The sequence below is a fragment of the Solanum lycopersicum genome, chromosome 7 (genome assembly GCF_036512215.1).
Source record: "Solanum lycopersicum chromosome 7, SLM_r2.1".
NCBI lineage: Eukaryota > Viridiplantae > Streptophyta > Magnoliopsida > Solanales > Solanaceae > Solanum > Solanum lycopersicum.
The window spans coordinates 65,892,144-65,913,713 of record NC_090806.1 but is presented as its reverse complement, the minus strand read 5'-3'; the positions used below and the strand labels follow the sequence as shown (position 1 = coordinate 65,913,713).

General features: G+C 33.5%; 4 protein-coding genes and 1 pseudogene across 4 annotated transcripts; 3 read left to right on the top strand and 2 right to left on the bottom strand.

The window, feature by feature from the left end:
• Window positions 1-3,717: 3,717 nt before the first annotated feature.
• Window positions 3,718-4,506, top strand: LOC138337563 (EP1-like glycoprotein 2). The gene has a single exon (XM_069287486.1). It carries the CDS (start codon window positions 3,718-3,720, stop codon window positions 4,504-4,506), a length of 789 nt encoding a protein of 262 aa, XP_069143587.1.
• Window positions 3,914-6,354, top strand: LOC138337252 (G-type lectin S-receptor-like serine/threonine-protein kinase SD2-5; annotated as a pseudogene).
• Window positions 6,355-12,352: 5,998 nt separating this feature from the next.
• On the bottom strand, window positions 12,353-13,718 carry LOC138337251 (G-type lectin S-receptor-like serine/threonine-protein kinase SD2-5). Its single transcript, XM_069287115.1, has one exon. The coding sequence runs from the start codon at window positions 13,327-13,329 to the stop codon at window positions 12,613-12,615; it is 717 nt and encodes a 238-aa protein (XP_069143216.1). The 5' UTR covers window positions 13,330-13,718; the 3' UTR covers window positions 12,353-12,612.
• On the bottom strand, window positions 12,564-15,503 carry LOC101255607 (G-type lectin S-receptor-like serine/threonine-protein kinase SD2-5). The gene is made up of 2 exons (XM_010325777.4): window positions 15,474-15,503; window positions 12,564-15,372 (listed from the first exon to the last, which is right to left on the bottom strand). Exons 1-2 carry the CDS (start codon window positions 15,501-15,503, stop codon window positions 13,678-13,680), a joined length of 1,725 nt encoding a protein of 574 aa, XP_010324079.3. The 3' UTR covers window positions 12,564-13,677.
• Window positions 15,504-18,599: 3,096 nt separating this feature from the next.
• LOC101265840 (cytochrome P450 CYP72A219-like) lies at window positions 18,600-21,192 on the top strand. The gene is made up of 5 exons (XM_004243215.5): window positions 18,600-19,016; window positions 19,520-19,737; window positions 19,813-20,057; window positions 20,152-20,536; window positions 20,615-21,192. The coding sequence occupies exons 1-5, from the start codon at window positions 18,731-18,733 to the stop codon at window positions 21,038-21,040; spliced, it is 1,560 nt and encodes a 519-aa protein (XP_004243263.1). The 5' UTR covers window positions 18,600-18,730; the 3' UTR covers window positions 21,041-21,192.
• Window positions 21,193-21,570: the final 378 nt, after the last annotated feature.

Sequence of the window (21,570 nt, the reverse complement as noted above, 5' to 3'; positions counted from 1 at the left end):
CTAAATCTGGCCTTGTACAAACCATAGCATACATCAAACTTCCTACGGCACTGGCATAAGGGACTCGTGACATATACTCCTTCTCTTCTTCTGACTGTGGAGCGAACATGGCCGTGAGATGGATATTGGCAGCACTGGGGGTATCAATAGGCTTAGATGAAGACATGCCAAACCTCGCCAAGACCTTCTGAATGTAGCTTCTCTGTGACAAGAAAAGTTTCCTTCTCTCTCTGTCTCTAATGATCTCCATCCCTAGAATCTTTCGAGTGGCTCCCAGATCCTTCATCTCAAACTCAGCACTAAGTAAACCCTTCAGCTTCTGAATGTCATACTTCTTCTTTGCAGCTATCAGCATATCATCTACATAAAGCACCAGATAGATGAATGAATCATCCTTGAGCCTATTGTAGTAGACACAACAATCATATGAGCTCCGAGTATAGCCCAACATCACCATATAGCTTTCAAACCTTTTGTACCACTGCCTTGGAGACTGCTTAAGTCCATATAAGGACTTCTTCAACTTGCAGACGTGATTTTCCTTCCCTGGAACTTGGAAACCATCCGGCTGAGTCATGTATATCTCTTCCTCCAACTCTCCATGTAGAAACGTTGTCTTCACATCAAGTTGTTCAAGCTCCAAATTCTGATGTGTAACTATCGCTAGTAACACTCGGATGGAAGTATGTCTGACCACTGGTGAGAAGATCTCATTGTAGTCCACTCTCTCTCTTTGGTTGAAACCTCTAGCAACAACCCTGTCTTTATACTTGACTCCTTCTGCTGGTGATATCCCTTCTTTCTTCTTGAAAACCCATTTGCAAGTAATAATCTTTCTCCCCGAAGGCTGTATGACCAGATCCCATGTCTGATTCTTGTGTAGGGACTCCATCTCATCTCCCATAGCAGCAAACCATTTTTCAGAATCAGGGCTTAAAATGGCTTCTTTGTAAGTAGACGGCTCAGATGTATCTACCTCTTCAGCAACCTGCAGTGCATAACCCACCATGTCCTCAAAACCATACCTCGTAGGTGGCCGAACTCCAACCCTCCTTGGCCGATCTTGAGCTATACTCCGATGGATATCTGATGGCATAGATTCTGGGATATCAGTTTCTGTCTGTGGCTTTTGATCCTCCTTTTCAGGTTCTTTTAAATCGCTCTCATTCTGAATGACTTGAAACTCCACCTGTTTATCAAGACTCCCAGTTTCTGACGTAGTTATAGGCTTCACAATGGTTCTAAGCAGAGAACTTTCATCAAAGACAACGTTCCTGCTCATAATAACCCTCTTTTCTGCTGGAGACCAGATTCTGAAACCTTTCACTCCATCTCCGTAGCCCACAAATACTCCCTTTTTAGCTCTTGGTTCTAACTTACCTTCACTGACGTGATAGTAAGCTGTACAACCAAAAGCTTTCAGATTTGAATAATCAGCAGCTTTTCTTGACCACATCTCCATAGGTGTCTTGCACTGTATGCCTGTATGTGGTCCGCGGTTAATCAAGTAGCAAGCTGTACTAACCGCTTCTACCCAGAATCTTCTATCTAGCCCAGCATTAGAGAGCATGCACCTTGCTCTCTCCAGAAGTGTTTGATTCATCCGCTCAGCTACACCGTTCTGCTGTGGTGTATTTCTGACTGTACGATGTCGAGCAATCTCTTCATCCTTACAGAATTGATCAAATTCAGACCAGCAGAATTCCAGCCCATTATCAGTTCGCAACCTCTTGATCTTCTTCCCTGTTTGATTTTCCATCAAAATTTTCCACTCCTTGAACTTCTGGAAAACTTCACTTTTATGCTTCATCATGTACACCCAAGTCATCCTTGAGTAGTCATCAATAATGGACACAAAGAATCTGCAGCCTCCCAAAGACTCAACACGGCATGGACCCCAGCAATCAGAATGGATATAATCAAGTGTGCCTTTTGTTCTGTGAATGGCCTTTGGAAACTTGTTGCGATGTAGTTTTCCAAAGACACAATGTTCACAAAACTCTAGGCTCTTAACCTTATGACCAGCAAGAAGATCCTCCTTTGACAGAATTTGCATCCCTTTTTCACCCATATGACCAAGTCTCATGTGCCATAACTTAGTCATATCCTTCTGGTGTACTTCTGATGGTGCAACGTGGGCTGAACCTGTAACCGTGGAACCTTGTAGAAAATACAAAGTACCACGCATGACACCTTTCAGAATCAGATTTGAACCCTTCCAGACCCGCAAGACTCCATCTTTTCCCGACCAGGTAAATCCCTTGCTGTCCAAAAGATTGAGAGATATCAGATTTTTCGTCATCAATGGAACGTGCCTGACCTCGTTCAATGTGCAGAAGCTACCGTCATGTGTCCTTATCTTGATCGAGCCTGTCCCAACCACCTTGCAGACAGAACTGTTGGCCATCGAGATGCTGCCTCCGTCTACTTGCTCATAAGTCGTGAACCACTCTCTCCTAGGACAGATGTGATAGGATGCCCCAGAATCGAGAACCCACACATCTGAATGATGAGTGTGCTCATCCGCAACTAGGGCAATGTCTTCTTCAGAATTGGTGTCTTCTTCAGCAACAGCAGCAGAAACTGATTGTTTTTCCGATTGCTTCTTCTTCTTTGGACAATCAAATTTCCAATGTCCCTTCTCCTTGCAGTAATTACAAACATCATCCGGCTTTACACCCTTCGACATCGGCTTATTTTTCTTTCCACCGTTTTTCCTTCCCTTTCCGCTACTGGTGAATAGACCGGAAGGTTGTATGTCCGTACTTTTGCCGTTAGCCTTATGCCGTAATTCCCTGCTATGAAGGGCCGATCTGACTACTTCCAGCGACACAGTATCTTTCCCAACAATGAACGATTGAACAAAATTCTCAAACGATATTGGGAGAGATATTAATAGAATCAGGGCAGCATCTTCATCCTCGATCTTCACATCGATATTACGCAATTCTAATAACAAAGTATTCAATTGCTCTAAATGTTCCCTGAGTTGTGTACCTTCAGCCATTCGTAAACCGAATAGACGTTGTTTCAGAAGCAGCTTGTTGGTTAGAGATTTTGTCATGTACAAACTCTCCAGCTTCAACCACAGACCAGCAGCAGTCTCTTCATCCGAGACCTCCGTAATGACGTCATCCGCGAGACACAGCATGATCGTCAAGTGCGCCTTTTCCTCTAGAATCGCCATCTCAGGAGTAACGACGACGTTCTTGTCTTTCGACAACGGCGCCCAGAAACCTTGTTGTTTCAACAAAGCCCGCATCTTGATCTGTCATAAACTGAAATTGTTCCTCCCTGTGAATTTGTCGATTTTCACGTTCAAAGCAGACATCTCGAATTATCCAAAAAACACCGATTAACCGAGAGGCTCTGATACCAATTTGTTGTGCGGAATTCGAGATAATACGAGAAAATATAAATGCAAAAGAACAAGACAACAGATTTACGTGATTCACCAATAAGTTGGCTACGTCCACGGGAAGAGGGGGAGCAGTTTTATTATGGAGAGGCAAGAACAGAATTACAGAATAGGGTTTGCCATAGCGTCTATATATAGTGCTAAACTACGCCCTAGCAGGCTTGGGCCCAACATACAGAATTGACAGATAATTAAGGGCCCAATTCAAGGCATTCAACACTTTCCAAACGTCTATTCCAGATTCGACATATTCGTTTAAAAAACAATGATTGCAGAGCCTTCTTTCTAAAAATAGTCCAATGGTTGTTAATTATAGTAGTGCCACTCTTTGTCTCCTCATTCTTTTTTCACATAATCTCATTAGTTGTCAACCTTCTAAAAGTTTTATCACCAATTCCTCCATTTCCTGGATCAATAGCCGCTCCTATGTAGTGAATTCCACAGATGGAGCCACACTGACACCCATCCTCTCGAGAGAAGGGAACGAGACTGTGTTTGTCTGTGGTTTCTTATGTGATTACAATGGTACTGCTTGCGTTTTTGGCGTCCTTATATTACCAAATATTTATGATTCTTATCTATACTACCCGAGATTAGTATGGTCAGCAAATCGGAACAATCCGGTTAGAACCAATGCAACCTTGCAACTTAGGCAAGATGGAGGCTTATTCTTGATGGACTCAGATGGAGCTTTGATTTGGAGTACAAACACAAGCGGAAAGGCTGTGGGGGGATTCAACTTGACAGTAATGGGAAATGTTGTCCTCTTTGACAAAAGTAACGACATCATTTGTCAGTCTTTTAATCATCCTACAGACACTTCGGTCCCGGGACAAATAATGGTCCCTGGAAAAAAGCTGATATCCAGCATATCAGCAACAGACTGGAATGAAGGTATGTTCACACTTGATTTTAGAAGTTCTGGCCTTTCTGCTTACATTGAGTCAAATCCACATCAAATCTGTCTCGAGACTTGGTGTGAAAAACCCTTTCCAGTTTCCTGGACTAAGCTCTTTTTTGAAAGGCTATGGTTCCAGACAGATGTTAACCTTAGGTTTCGAATTTTCAAATGCTCGATTCATGGTTGACGGGCATTTAAGGGTGTATCGCTGGGGAGATCTTGGTCAGAGGAGGCTGATCTAGTTACATACTACATTGGTGAGTGCCAGTATCCAACCATCTGTGGAAATTACTCTGTTTTTGCAAATGGGCAGTGTACTTGTCCTCAAACCGCGGTTGATTAGACTAGCTTTCTCCAGCAAATAAATTACTGGCAGCCGAACCAGGGGTGTGTGCTTATCACACCTATCTCTTGTGATCATTCCCAATATCATATTTTGATGGAGCTTAAGTACATAGCTTATATTCCACTCTATTTGCAATATGGTACCAACAAAACAGATCTGGAGAACTGCAAAACATCTTGCTTAAGCAATTGTGCTTGCAAAGCAGCTCAATTTCGATTTAGTAGTCCTAATAACATAATGGGTCACTGCACATTGTTAAATGATGTGTTTTCGCTCACATACGATTATGGATCACCCAATAAGACCACTCTTTTCATCAAGGTCCAGAGCTCTTCTAACTTACATGCCTCTCCATCACTTATCTCTTCAGAGAAGAAACCAAAGCGTGTCCCAGCGATTGTAGGATCCACCATCGAAGCTTCATTTGGTTTGATTCTCATGGTTTTAACTTGCTTTGCCTATATTTTCAGAAGGAGAAAAGGGCTCGAGGAAGATGAGGAGGAGTTCCTTGATCAAATACCAGGAATGCCTACTAGATTTTTCCTACGAGGAACTCACTGTGATGACAGAAAATTTCAGTGAGAAACTTGGGCAAGGGGGATTTGGTGCTGTATTTGAAGGAACACTAAGTGATGGCACCAAAATAGCGGTGAAGCGTCTGCAAGGATTTGGCAATGCGAAGAAATCATTCTTAGCTGAGGTAGCAACAATCGGTAGCATTCAGCATGTTAATCTGGTAAAACTTGTTGGATTTTGTCCTGAGAAATCACACAGGCTTTTGGTTTATGAATACATGGTCAATGGCTCTTTAGATAGGTGGATTTTTCTCGGAACATGGGAAAAATCCCTCGGATGGGATGTCAGGAAAAAAATCATATTAAAATGTCGCTAAGGGCCTAGCTTACCTACATGAAGATTGCAACAACAAAATTATTCATTTGGATATTAAATCTCAGAACATTCTTCTTGATCATAATCTCAATGCAAAAGTATCAGAATTTTGGTTTATCAAAGATTGTGGGGAGAGATGAAAGTAAGATAGTTACAACAATGAGAGGAACACCAGGATATTTAGAACCTGAATGGTTACATGAGGTCATTGCTGAGCAAGTGGATGTTTATAGCTTTGGGGTTGTGATCTTGGAAATCATATGCGGCCGGAAGAATTTGGATCGTCGTCAAGATGAGGATGATATGCATTTGCTTAGTTTTTTCATGAGAAAGGAAGAGGAGGGACAACTCTTGGAAATGGTGGACAAGAAGAGTGAAGACATGCAGATACATAGAAAAGAGGCTGTGGAAATGATGAAGATTGCAGCCTGGTGTTTACAAAGTGATTATACTAAGAGGCCTTCCATGTCCTTGGTAGTTAAGGTGTTGCAGGGTTTAGTCGTCGCTGAAACCGATTTGGATTACAGCTTCACATTTCCAACAATGACGAGAAGAGTTGCGTAACTAATCAAGAAAGGGATGCTGTGGTTGGTATCAGTTTACCACTTCCATCACACTTGTCAGGACCTAGGTAAGTTGCTGGTTAAGTTCCAACAGTGTGACTGCATAATTGCTCCTCCATTTCATGCTTTCATTCTGCTATAAATTGTATCATTCCAATTTTTACAACTTGATTTGTGATTCTTACTAATATTTATCATCAAGATTGAATCGCTAATGAGTCAAAACCATATGCCCATACCTTTGAGTTATCACTTATTATTTGCTGCAAAAAGCCACCAAGTGTTTTTCATAATTCCTTATTATATCGAAACTATTTCAGAAGCATAATGTAGAAAAGTGCAACCCATTGTCTATTAGAGAACGTTAGATTGATTGCAGTCTAATTAACTTATTGAGTATCATGATCCATTTTCTTTTTTCGAGCTCTCATTCATCTACCTTTCAGTCTGTTTAGGATGTTAACAGAGATCAAGTGAACACGTTACTCTTAGAAATATAAAAATGTACTGCATATGAAGATGTATTGATATGCAACGATGCAAATTAGAAAAGAAATTCAAAGCTGAGGGAAGAAATTGGAAACTGTATGTACAACAGACAGATGGATAATGATGAAGGGCATTTTAGTAATCCAATTTTAAACTCAAAACCTTCCCACTTATAATAATATACTAGTTTCTGACACGTGTGTTTCATATGAATTTTTATAGATACGTTAGAATGACTAAAATCTCATGAAAATATATATGTAAATTGTAATGAATAATAAAATGTATCATTTACAAAATTCAAAGACTTACGGCAATAAAACATTCATAGAAAACTAAATTAAGAAGTCTAAAAGAGTGAAAAAAACGACAAAAAGAAACTAAATATTTAAGAAAAAATACAATATAGACATTATTCTTAGAGTCTGTTTGGCTCAGCTTAAAAGCTGGTCAAACTGACTTAAAAGCTGGTTTTTGACTTATTTAGCTGTTTGGCAATACTCAAAATAACTTGTTTTAAGTTTAAAAAAACTTATTTTAAGCCAAAAGTTAAAAGTTGTGGTAGGGGTGCTTTTTTTTTTTAGCTTATAAGTTGTTTTAAGTTGACCACATTTTTATCTTTTTGCCCTTAATATTTTAATACAATCTCCAAATAACGCACATAACCCTAACATCTCTTTCTTCCATTTTTCCCTTTTCACGTTTGGCATAGCAACTTCAGCACTTTTATCCAAACGCATAACTGCTTATTTTAAAAATAAGTTTCAGCACTTTCAAAAGTACTTTTTTAAAGCTGCTTTTATTAACCCCATCCAAATGGGCCCTAAGATTGATGTATATATAGATGATAATATAAGTACAAAATTAGTACATAACTCTCTTAGTTTTTATCGACTCCTTTCATATCCTATCAAAATTCAAGAGTCTTCATCATCAGTTTTTACTACAGAATAAAAATAATAGCCTAATAATTTTGATAGGGGTTTCATGAGATAAAGAAGTTGAATTGATATAAATAGAATAGAAGGAATATCAAAAGATATCTTAAAGTTTTAGTTTTAATGTTTGGAGGTTATGAATATGAATAGATGAGAGTTATGAATATTAAGAGTATAAAAGTTAAATAAGTAATTAGAAAATAATGATAAATAAATGAAGAATATGGGGAAAAAATTAAAGTTAGCAAACCATGTAAAAAGAACAACTAAAGTTCTTATCATGTAATTAAGCATTAATGAATTTAAATTTGTGAAGCTAGAGTCATTCTTTAATAATAATCAAGAGGACATTATCAATGTGCGTCTCCATTTTGTAGATTTGCACCCTTTAAATTATTAAATTTCGTTATTTATCATAAAGGATAATACTTTATTCACATCAATTTTATTATTCATGAGAGGGGGGTTAAGGAAAAAGTTATAAGAAGAGGGAAAGAAAAGAAATTTAGGAAAAGATTTTTAAAAAAATTATAACTATTATATATATATATATATATAGATTATAGATGATAAATATTAATAAATTAGATATTTAATTAGGAATTAATCTTAGGAAGTCTAAAAGTAATTAACATTTAATTAAATTTATACAATCAAATATTTAAATATTTTATAATAATTGAATTTATAGAAAGGGTAAAATCGTAATTCAACTTTCAACTTTTTTGTTCATGCTTTTAGTAATATATGATTAAAAAAAATTATAACTATTATATATATATAGATTATAGATGATAAATATTAATAAATTAGATATTTAATTAGGAATTAATCTTAGAAAGTCTAAAAGTCATTAACATTTAATTAAATTTATACAATCAAATATTTAAATATTTTATAATAATTGAATTTATAGAAAGGGTAAAATCGTAATTCAACTTTCAACTTTTTTGTTCATGCTTTTAGTAATACTAGATTTTGAAAACGTGCGTTGCATGTTTTTGTCCCTTGTAATTACTACAAAATATATACATACTTAAAAAATTGAATTTCATAATAGAAAATATATTTGTATTGCAGGCTACTTAGTATAAATATTCGTAAAATTATTTAAATACAGTTACAAAATGTATAAATAGTTATTCATAAAACTAAGTAATCAAAAGAGAAAGAGTGTAACACCAAATTAGCTAATGAATTCGAAAATAAAATGAAATAGAGTAGACTAAAAACAATAAAATAGCTAATGAATTCTAAAACTTTTAAATAACAAGAATTAAAGAGAGAAATAGTTCTAATTTATAAGAATAGAGAAACTTCCTCAATAACTAACAAAAGCATAAATAGGTCTATCTCTTTTTTATTGCATATGTGATGAACAATACATTCATCAACAATTATCCATCAATAATTATACATTAGAATAACAAAGCATATGCATCAATAAAAAGTAATTGTGTTGAACAATGTGTCAGTGTAATTACATCCACCAATAATCATTCATCAACAATTATACATCGGAATAACTAAGTGTATGCATTAATATAAAGTGATTTTGAAGATAATTTTTTGGTATTTATAGTTACAAGTTTGGAATTGTAAAAGTCATTTAAAAATTGATGATATACATAACGTCTATGAGAATTAGATTGTTTAAAGTTGAGAATGTGTAAAGTGTCTTACTAAAATCTAAAAATATGTGCCATATTAAGATGTATGGTAATTCAAGGACATTTTTGTTCTTTAATGTTAAAGGATATTTCGAATATAATTTACTGTCTTTTGTTGTTACGAAACACTTCATCTACCGAACTCTATTTTAGAATAAAAAACAAATTAAACATTTCTCTAATTAATCCTACCTAGAAACATAATGGATTAATATTAGTATTATTTAAGTAATGTTTTATTAATTATTTCTTTAATAATTTTTAAATTAGTAAAAGGGTAGAATCATAATCCTATTTTAAAGTTAAGATCTTCAATACACATTTTTCAAAAAAAGTATAAAGATTAATAATAATACTATTTTATGTTTAAAAATTAAAAGGAGTATATACTCCTTAAAATGAGTATAAAGAATCTATGAGATTTTTTATCCAAATATTTTTTTCTAGATAGAATAAATGAAATAATAAGTTCTAAATTTAATCAATAAAAACATAAAGTTGCAGAATATAAAATTATTTAGCAATACCGTTTTTCTTCTTCGACGCTTCCTCGTTTTTCGTTATTAGGGGTATTTATTTACAAATATGAAATCACACCATGATTTTATTTTCATACAAGTAGTAAATCATGTACAAATTCTAAAAAAGCACATTAAATATAATGCATGCTAATATTTGTAGATTTAATTATGAGAAAAAACTAATTACATGAATTATTCAATCCTCTTATCCAATAACCTAGAGTGTTCACTACATGATAATCAACTTGTTATAACAAACATAATCTTTAAAAGAAGATTTGTACATCAGACATGTAAATGAAAAATTTTATTTTCTTTTTCATTGCCATTATTCAAGAAAAAGTAGTCAATTTACCTTCCTTCAACCGAAAAATTGAATGTAACAAACAATGAACTAAGTAAAATATGCAACATTGAAATGAAAAATAATACTTACCAAACAACAAATAAATGTCCATGATGTCTTTAACCTTCTTGAAGAATGCATCGAATACACTGAAATGATTAAATTCTAATTCAGATACCATATTCTCCAAAAATTTATCGTCAATAAATTAACGAAACAACATACATATTCTTTCTCACACAAGTAGGTTTGTTTTACCTCATGAATGTTGAGCAGACTTTTTGTCCAAATGAAAAACTCTCTAGAATTATTTATCACCTGTTGGTTAAAAACATAAATTTTCGATGAGACAAATGAAACAAAACATGTAATATTAGTTCTATCTATTTACATATATGTCTAAAATTTATTGATCAAAAGAAACATGAAAAATTTGAAGAAGAATTTTGTGAGATAAATCACTTCACATGCTATTGTCATGAGAAGACATCAAAATAATATTTTTGTTGAAAAAATCATGTAAATAATTTTATCAATGGAACTCTTCAAATTCTTTAACTTAAAATTAAATAAGAGATGTTTTGAAATGTTTGAACTTCATTTGTTTGAATGACTATTTATCTTTCATTATATCTTTATAACTTTAAAGTTTACTATCTAATTGTTTATTAAAAATACTAATACATTTTTTTAAAAAAAAATATTTAAGTGAAGGATAAAATGGTAATTCAACTTTGAGGTTAGGAGCTTCCCACTTATAATAATACTAGTTTTCGGGCACGCGCTTTGCGCGTGTAACCATGAGTGTATTATTTCTTAAAAAATAATACTACTAAATAATAAAATATGTCTAATTGAGATTTTTTACTTTGTTTTACTACTAATTGTGACACTCCAATTTTCTGACCTCTAAGTGAATGCATCGAGATAATAATATGAGAAATTAATAAAATAAACTTTGTTTGTAATTCAAAAAATAAGTTTGCAAAGCTAAAAGGAAAAATAACAACTATCTAAATTAAATTTTTCTTGATAGTTCCGGTTTATTGGTAGAATAATGCTAGATAGTGTAAGATTAACTTTGAGTGAAGGAAAACATAATCTTTCAACTTTTTTAATGAATGTGTTTTAAGTATTGTATTAAATTTTTATCCACAAACACTTTAAACTAATTAGTTAACTATAAATATTTAAAACTAAGATGTAAATAGTTTTATTATTTATATTTTAAAAATCAGGATATTTATGAATAACTACTTATTTTTATATAAAATTTAATTCTGTCATATATAACTTATCCACCATTAATCTAATATTATATATTTCACCTTTTTTTTTCCATAAAAAGAAAAGAAAAGAGTTAACATCCTATTTTATCACATTCATTCTTAAAGATGAAAATTAATGTATATGTAAAAATTATAAGTACGGAGAAAAGAAAAAAAAAAGTACACACGAGCAAGACAATTAGGCATTTCATTTTGTTTGTCTCTATAGTGAAACTAAACATTTGAGCATATAAAATGCAAATATGAATTTAGAGCAACTTGCTAATAAAACAAGAATTCAACTATATGAAGACAGACAAAAAAGTCTTATTATAATTCTTACTACAAATAAATATAAAACTAACACATCAAGCTCCGATGCTTCAATAATTGAATTCTTATCTATTCTCGTAACTGCATAAGGGAATCTCACAACTTTCACCTCAAATTGTGACATTATTTCACATGTTTAGAGTTCCTACATAAAAGAATTGTAGGAGTGACAAATAAAAGTTCTTCTTGAAAAAGTTAAATTTATAGAACAAAATTATGGAAACATGAAAAGTCACATGAATTATTTTTAAAATAAATATAAAAAAGATAGAGATGAAATTTAATTTTAAAGATACATGAATCTACTTTAATTTCTTGATAATTACTCATTTTTATTTTTATTTACATTTATGTTAGAAATTTGAAAGGTCAAGATTATGAAATGAGAATAAGAAGATTATATATATAAATTATATAAGCTTTAATTTATTAGAGGGGCAAAATGGTAATTGAATTATTGTTAAAATAAATATAAAAAAGATAGAGATGAAATTTAATTTTAAAGATACATGAATCTACTTTAATTTCTTGATAATTACTCATTTTTATTTTTATTTACATTTATGTTAGAAATTTGAATGGTCAAAATTATGAAATGAGAATAAGAAGATTATATATATAAATTATATAAGTTTTAATTTATTAGAGGGGCAAAATGATAATTCAACTTTTAAGTTTTGAGCTTCATGCTTATAATAATATATATATGATATGATGATATCCTAAAACAGAATTTAGTTACTACACATTTATCAATGTAACTAACTATACAAACTAACTAACTAAATTGAATATAACAACTAACTAATTTCCAATAGGAATAAAACGAGGAAGGTTTCTTCACATGGAAATACAAAGGAAGAAATAGACCATGGAAAAGAAAAAAAAAAAAAAAAAAGTGGAACTCACAACCTCTTAAGCTAGTTCTTCACCTTGGACCGGATAAAATTGAAGGCAATATTAAACTAATAGTGTCTTCCCTCTGTCGGTTGTCATCCTCAACCTCGGGTAGGCTTGTGAAATCGTAATCCAAGTTTGTTTCAACAGACACCAAACCTTCCAATGCCTTAACCACTAATGACATGGAAGGTCTCTTGGTGAAATCTCCCTGTAGACACCACGCAGCAATGCTCATCATTTCTGTCACTGCTTCTTTGTGGATCTGCATATCCTCATTGTTTTTGTCAACAATATCCATAAGCTGTAGTTGTTCCGCTTTTGTTTCGAAAACACTTAGCAAATGGACATTCTCATCAGCTTGGGACCTATCAAAATTCTTTCGCCCACACAAAATCTCCAAGAGCACAATTCCAAAGGCATACACGTCAACTTTCTCAGTGATTACAGACCTCAACCATTCAGGAGCCAAATACCCTGGTGTTCCTCTCATCCTAGTTACCACTTTGCTTTCGTCTTTATCGATCAGTTTCGACAGACCAAAGTCAGATATCTTAGCATTGAAGTTTTTACCTAGAAGGATATTTTGTGGTTTGATGTCCAAATGAATTATCTTCTGGCTGCATTCGTCATGAAGATAAGCTAATCCTTTGGCAATATCTGTTATAATCCTTTGCCTTATACGCCATCTAAGCCCATTTTCTTCATCTTTATGATAAATCCATCTATCTAGTGATCCATTTACCATATGTTCATAGATCAGAAGTCTTTGGGTCTTTTCGGCACAAAATCCAATGAGTTTTACCAGATTGACGTGGTGAATCCTGTTTTACCGAAAAAAAGAGGGTTGATTTTCGAAAAGAGTTTATTTTCGACTTTTAGGAGTCGCCACTTAATTTTTTAAGAAAAATCAAGAAAACTTCGTTTCTAAACAACTTAAACAGAAAAATTGTTTTGAAACATTTTAAGGGTTCGGGATTCCTATTAGTATCTTAGGAAGGTGTTTAAGGCACCTAAGATACTCCGTTAATACGGTTTTCCGACGATTAACTTATAAAACTAACTAACTTATACCGATGCGGGTCAAAATTGGGTGTCAACAAATCCCACCGACTATGTTAACTTCTGTTAAGAATGAATCCATCACATGACCTAGACCATCCAGACGCTTTACAGCTATTTTGGTGCCATTACTCAGTGTTCCTTCATATACTGAGCCAAATCCTCCTTCCCCGAGCTTTCTGCTGAAATCTTCAGTTATTATTCTTAGCTCATTGTAGGAGAACCGAGTTAGCATTCCCGTAAAGTTTGGTTCGAGATCCATAAAATCCCCAGACTTTGTGGAATCCTGTGTCCTCTTTTTGAAGATAACAAAGCAAGCAGTGATACTTAAAATTATCCCAAATATAGCAGCAAGAGTAGATCCGATTATCACTGTGTGACGTCTTGATTTTTTTCCTCCAGACTGATTCTGTGTGTTTGAGGAATTCTGCACCTTAAGAAGTACTCTCTTGTGCCATCTGTCATCGGTGTCTACGAGGGAAAAGACCTCATTCAGTAATAAACAAGCCCCAGTTCTAGTCTCATCAACATCATATCCGAAGACAACAGCTTTGCAGGAACAGTTTCTTAGACAGGCCCTTTTGCAATCTTCCAACGTTATCCCCCCAAACCAAAATTTGCTCGGAATTGTTTCACGATTGTACTCAAATGCAAAATATGTTGTATTTTTTAGCTCTACGAAACTATGATACTGGGAAGAGTTGCAGTAAATGGATGTCAGTTGTAAACATCCAACATCTTTTTTCCTCTCATCTAATGACCTAAAGAAATTTTGATCTGACGGACAACTACATTGGCCGTTACTTGTACAAATGCCATATCTTCCACACACCATTGGATAACCACAATTCTGTGCGTATACATTAAGCAAAAGATCAGATATGTCTTTCCAATTATATCTGTTCTCATCCCATTGGTATGCCCTGAAGTGTCCATCAGGCCCAAACTTCATGAATTCAGCTGGTGATGTCCGAGAGTATGGCGGAGCAGTAAGTGCTTGACCATCAAAACTGAAATACGTACTAGCTGGCCTTCTTGAAGTAAAGTAAACCTGAGGTGGATCGGAATCGATGTAAGTGGTTAGGCTTCTATTGAGAATAGCAAGAGAAAGCAAACCTTGACTCAGATTGGTTTCTGAAACGCAAGCCACGAGCTTCCTCCCAGCAACCAAGCTCTGCCCCGGGAGCAAAGAATCTGTAGGATGATCGAATGACTGCCAAACTATGCGATTGGCTTTGTCAAAGAGCACGAGATTCCCCATTTCTGTTAAGGTTAAGCCAGAAACAGATTTTCCAGTAGTATTAGTGGACCAAACAAAAGTTCCATCAGAGTCTGCCAAGACCAAGTTTCCATCTAGGCCTAGCTGCAAGGTTGCATTGGCTTTCACTGGACGGTCTCGATTAGCAGACCAAACCAACTGGGGATCCATTAACTTTATCTCAGTAGAAACGATATCGGGGAATGCAATGAAGATCCCGAGAAGGCATTCAACACTTTGGTCATCATTGCAGTAGAAGCCACAGAAGTGGTACTTATTTCCATCATTTTCACTCACAAGGATGGGTGTTATTCCATATGAGGAATCTGCATCTAACAAATACGGCCTGTTGGTCCATGAAGTGGAAAGTCCAACAGTAGAATTCAAATAAATGGTGCCGCGAAATCTGGGATGAAGCAAACAAAAAGTGGAGACAAATGATGAACAGCACAGGAAAACACAACCTCTGCTCTGCAATCATTTCTTACTAACAAAATGTTTCAAATCTAATCCTTTTTTGGTGTTCTAATAATAATGCCTTTCTTTTGGGAATGCGTCTCTTTGGTCAATACAAGAGAGCGGCCACACAAAAATACTTTCATTCCATGTGGTATTATTTTTTTACAAAAGTTTTGTCGACTTTCAATCAGGGGCGGACCTACAAGCACAGATACACGTTCGATGATACCAAACTCAGTAGCTTTTGCTCAAACACTATATATCCATTCGTACAAAGAAATTCATAAATATTATTGTCATTACTCATATGATACTTTTCACAAACATAAAGTCTGGATATTCCCTTTTTCACGTGAAGAATGAATATGATATAAATATTTACAGCGAATCCTACACGAAATCACTTGTGTCCCCTTTTAATATTTTAAAGCACAGTGTGAATACAGACTAATGTCTTCCTTTTTCCTATTATTTTAATGGAAACTGGACTTCTTTATTCTTACCACTTCCAGGTTGCTTCTTTATTTGCTACTCTCCCCGTTTGTCATGTTGCGCTACGATTAATTTTAAAAGTTAAATTAAATCACATTAATTCGATATTTTAAAATTATATGAAAAGTACTATAAATTACAATTTTTTGCATATTATGAAAAAATTCATTTTAAAATGTTAGTCAAACCTTTATTAGTTTGACTCAAAACATAAAAATCATGACAAAAAATATTGGACGGAGGGGAGTATAAAATAACTAAAAAAATGAAACCCTCCAAAGCAGAAACTGTTTTTAAGTTTTTTATTAAGGCAAAAAGTTTCATCTCCTACGATACCCATCCTTCTTAGAAATAAAGGATTTATATTACTATGAAATAAGAAAATGAGAATCAAATATAAATAATAATATAATATTGAAGACAGAGAAAAAAATTCCTTTTTAGACTGTGAAATAGAGAATTGAGTTAGAGTTGATTGTGTGGGGAAAAAAATAGAGAACTCTATATTTGGAGTATAAATTAGAGGGTAGAGTAAAATGAGCATCTTATTTTTTTGTTAACAAAATTGTATTTATATAAAATTTAATTATAAAATATTTAAATTGATTAGGTGACTTTCTAAATGAAATATCAATTGTTGAGTAACTTTATAAGTAAAATACAGTAAAACGTCTACAAGTTAATACTTGATAAATTAATAATCTCTCTAAAATAATATTTTTCTCCGGTCCCAACTTGGTCAAATGAAAAAAATCACCAATTTCGATAAGATAGTAAGATAATATATTTTCAGAAGATCTCTATATAAAAATATGGTCCCATTAATATCATAAATTAATAATTCTTTAAAAGTACAAATATATCTAAAGACAATTTAGTGAAATATGATTCTATTGTGTTCTATTTTTTTATAGGGAAAATGGTCTGATATACCCCTCAACATTATCATTTGGAGTTGATATACCCCTCGTTATGAAAGTGGTTCATATATGACCTTACCGTTATACAAACGGCTCACATATACCCCTGCCGTTACAAAATGGCTCACATATACCCTTCATTTAACGGAAGTTAAAAAAAATAGTTTTAAATGTATATTTATTACTTTTAATTTTTTAAAAAAATTATCTAGGGATATATATATATGATTCTTCTATCAAAGTTCAAGGTATATTTTAATTTTTTTTAATACATAAATTATTTTTTGACTTTTTTTATTAGAATTATTTGAGTTTCTTATTCTTATTTTATTTTTTCTTTCATTCCTTTGTTTAAAGAAAAAAAATTAAACTATTTTTTTTGTCTATATTGTAATTTGATTTTTGTATTTGAAGAAAAAAATTTGGTCATCTACAATAAGTTTTACAAGAATATTAGTGAAATATTAATAAATTTGATTATCAAAATAATAATTCTAAATTAGTCATTGAAAAAAAAGTCAAAAAAAAATATGTTTGACGAGGATTAAAGTTACTCATATGGGATTATATATTGTAGAAAAAATAATAAAAAGTTAGATTAAAATTATCTTTTTTTTTTTCATTTCCGTTTGAGGAAAAGGGTATAGGTGAGCCATTTGTTTATATGTAGGGGTATATATGAGCCACTTTGATAACAATGGGTATATCAGCTCCAAATGACAAAGTTGAGGGGTAGATCAGACCCTTTTCCCTTTTTTATATATACTTAAATCTAGTTGAAGTTACTTATTACATCCACGAGCTCCGGTATTATCTTTTCGAACTGCACCATAAAATTGTGAAGAATTTTTAGATGCGATAAGTGTTTCTTTATGCGTAAGTGGTTCCAAAGGTATAGTATCAACTTCAACTTTATCATCAACATTGTTTTTTCCTATTGTCTCTTGCTGAACTTTTGTTATCCAAACAAGGATTGCAAAATCGATAGCATCCAAACATTTATCTTTGCTATATCAGTTTGTCCTACTTTCATAACCTGCTAATTCTTACGATAAAATATGTTCGATAATATATCTTGAAAGCTCTTATTATCACAGCATCACAAGGTTAAAATTAGTAAGATATAATAATTTTGATGTATTCGTTGTACTTTATGTATAATATTCTTTATATGTGAACTCAATAAATATGATACATAAATTAGTAAGATACAATTATTTTGATATAGTCAAAATTAACCTTCATCAAATCTCAAATCATTGTTTAAATGAATAAATATTAATTTATCGATTAAATAATATCTCTATAAAATAATAAAATTTCATAGTCCCACCTATATTAATTTATAGAGGTTTTACTGTAGTTATAGTTAGGTGACACTGAGGTTATGAAAAGAAGTTGAGTAACTTTGTGTGAAAAAACTATTAGTTAAGTTACTTTTTATGAAAAAAAAGATATTGTCATTAAGTGACTTTAAGGCGTTATAAATAAAAATTGAACGACTGTATATACAAACAAAAAAATAAAGAAAACAAGAATGCTTGATTATTTGTTGAACAAGGGGAAAATGACTGAAATCATGTTGAGTGTTGATTGTATATTAATGTCTTAAGTAAATATTAAAATAAAAAATTCTTAAGACTAATGTATTTATAAAAATAAAAAACTCTTGATCATGTTTCATGACATCACAGTAAAAAAACAAAAAAAAATTGTAATTGGTTGGCATGCTTATAACAACCCAAATTTTTAAATTTTCTAGTCATTGATAACGACCTTGCACTAATATTGTAAGGATAAAACATTTCTCCGTTTCAATTTGTCTATCTGATTAATCACGAATTACAGTCAAACATTATATTTTTTCGTAAAATAATGAAGACATTGATCTTAGTATAGAAGTTCCTATAAAGATAGAAAAATAAAGTGAAGTAGCCATATTCATACTAGTTGTGGAAATGGATTATGTTCAATTTATAGTAAAAGCGTCTTGTTCTGTTATAGCGATTACTCTGTTGTTGTGTATATGGAGCGTTCTGAACTGGATTTGGTTCAGGCCGAAGAAATTGGAGAAGCTGCTGAAAGAACAAGGTGTGAAGGGCAATTCGTACTCGATTTTGTATGGGGACACAAAAGAACTTTCCATGAGGATTAAAGAAGTTACATCCAAATCCATGAGTGTTTACGATGATGATATAGCACCAAGATCGTTGCCTTTCTTTCTTGACACCATCAAGAAATACGGTATGTACATCCTACCCTTTTCAGGCCATAGGTCGCCCTACTGGTGTTATTATCCTGTGTAGGTTGTTTTTTTTCTTTTTTGGAAATAAGGTGTGAATATTACCAGAACAAGTCAAAGTAATACAAATTAGGTAGCATCTACACTCTTAATTCCCTTCGTTGAAGAGTGTTAAGAAAATCTAGATCTCAGAAAAACTATAGCAACTAGCTATTTACAACCTATCGCATACCTTATGTTGTTGTTGAGATGGATAGAATTGTTTCGGTATTTTCCCATTTAGTCTTATAGCATTTGCTTCTTTGTGTGATGTGTTTTTGAGAAAAATACCTTTAGTATCAGAGCAGTAATTTGTGTTTGACCAATGTTTTGAAAGTAGTTTTTATGTAAAAGTTACCTTTTTCAGCTTTTTCTACTCGTGAAAAATCACTTATTTTCGCGTAAAAGTTTGGGGAAAAACCCCTGTTTCGATTTGGAAGTTAACAGGGGAATGATCTGTTTTCAGGGAAGAAATCATTTATATGGTTGGGTCCAAAACCACTGGTGTTCATCATGGATCCTGATCTCATAAAAGAAGTATTCACAAAAACATACATTTACCAAAAGACGAAAACAAATCCATTGACCAAGTTACTTGCACAAGGACTAGTAAGAGAGGAGGGAGACAAATGGGCTAAACACAGAAAAATCATCAATCCCGCCTTCCATCTAGAGAAACTAAAAGTTTGTAACTGCAACGGATTTTGTTTACGTTTGTGTCTCTCTTCATTACTCGTCTCTTAACCATTTCGTAAACAGCATATGCTTCCAGCTTTTTATTTGAGCTGTACTGAGATGCTGAGTAAATGGGAAGATGTTGTTTCGGTTGAGAGATCACACGAGATAGATGTATGGCCTCACCTTCAGCAATTGACTAGTGATGTGATCTCTCGAACAGCTTTTGGCAGTAGCTATGAAGAAGGTAGACGAATATTTGAACTTCAAACAGAACAAGCTCAGTATTTCATTGAAGCTGTACGCTCCGTTTATATCCCAGGGTGGAGGTAAATTGATGTTGTCATACTATAGTCATTGTACTCGAATACAAAATCTCGTTCACTTATAGCTAGATTTCTTATTTATTGAACTATATCGTAGTTTTTTGCCAACAAAGAGGAATCGAAGAATGAAGGAAATCGAGAAGCATGTTCAGGCTACAATTAGAGGAATTATTGATAAAAGAGTGAAGGCAATGACAGGAGGAGAGGCGAATAACAAGGATCTACTTGGTATATTGCTCGAATCAAATTTTAAAGAAATCAAACAACATGGAGACAAGGACTTTGGACTTAGCATCGAAGAAGTCATTGAAGAATGCAAGTTGTTCTATTTTGCTGGACAAGAAACTACATCGGCGTTGCTTGTATGGACTCTAATTTTGTTGTGCAGACATCACGATTGGCAGACACGGGCCAGAACAGAGGTATTGCAAGTGTTTGGGAGTCGGAAACCAGATTTTGATGGACTGACTCATCTAAAAGTAGTAAGTATTATCGTTCAGTAATGCTTAAATCAGACGAAAATTGCATTGTAGTTCAACTGTTTGATGTTATATATGCAGGTGACAATGATCTTGTACGAATCGTTAAGGTTATACCCTCCAGTAACGACAGTTACACGCCGGCTTAATGAAGATGCTGTACTAGGAGATATATCTCTACCAGCAGACGTGCTACTCTCATTACCAGCGGTCTTATTACACCACGATGAAGAGATATGGGGTGAAGACGCAAAGAAATTCAATCCAGAGAGATTTAGAGAAGGCGTTTCAAGTGCAACAAAGGGTCAAGTCACTTTCTTCCCGTTTACATGGGGTCCTAGAATATGCATTGGACAAAACTTCGCTATGTTAGAAGCAAAGATGGTGTTGGCTATGATCCTACAACGTTTCTCATTGGATTTATCCACATCTTATACTCATGCTCTTCATTCCGTTATAACTACGCAACCCCAATATGGTGCTCCACTTATTTTACACAAACTATAGTTTGTACTTGTAAGCAGTGTCTTGTTATATGTTAAGAGAGAGTTCAAACATGATTAATAAAGGCTTGTAGAACTGCCTATTGTTTGTTTTAGAGTTTCAAGTGTGCAGATACTGTATATGGAAAATCTACAACATCCAAGTAATTTACTTTACTATTGGGTTTGGGAGAAATGGGGAATTTCTAGTAGAGAAGTGTGTTGGGGTGATTAATACCAAGGATTCTATCTCGAGCAAGTTGAGATCGACTATATGAATCATCACTTCATCATTTACAAAACCAAATGATGAAAACAAGTTCAAGTATCTATGCAAGCCTATCACTAAACTCGTCATTCAAGTTATATTGAGTTTTTAAAAAAGCTTTAACTCTACGGGCGTTCTATTATCCCACAAATGTGTTGACAAAAGGACCATTTTAAGTCATTTTCTCACCTGACAAGTGTTGGAAAAACGTGGATAAACACAAAAGTATATATGGTCAAAGTAATGGAAATAAAATGGGAAAATAATGACACCAAGAATTTTACATG

Bases quoted from the DNA above. Each gene is read 5' to 3' on its own strand.
- LOC138337563 (XM_069287486.1), top strand. From the start codon at position 3,718: ATGGTTGTTAATTATAGTAGTGCCACTCTTTGTCTCCTCATTCTTTTT.
- LOC101265840 (XM_004243215.5), top strand. From the start codon at position 18,731: ATGGATTATGTTCAATTTATAGTAAAAGCGTCTTGTTCTGTTATAGCG. The intron at 20,058-20,151 runs GTAAATTGATGT...ACTATATCGTAG, and splicing joins GTTTATATCCCAGGGTGGAG to TTTTTTGCCAACAAAGAGGA. The intron at 20,537-20,614 runs GTAAGTATTATC...TTATATATGCAG, and splicing joins GACTGACTCATCTAAAAGTA to GTGACAATGATCTTGTACGA.
- LOC101255607 (XM_010325777.4), bottom strand. From the start codon at position 15,503: ATGAAAGTATTTTTGTGTGGCCGCTCTCTT. The intron at 15,373-15,473 runs GTATTGACCAAA...AAATGATTGCAG, and splicing joins TTTTGTGTGGCCGCTCTCTT to AGCAGAGGTTGTGTTTTCCT.
- LOC138337251 (XM_069287115.1), bottom strand. From the start codon at position 13,329: ATGGTAAATGGATCACTAGATAGATGGATTTATCATAAAGATGAAGAA.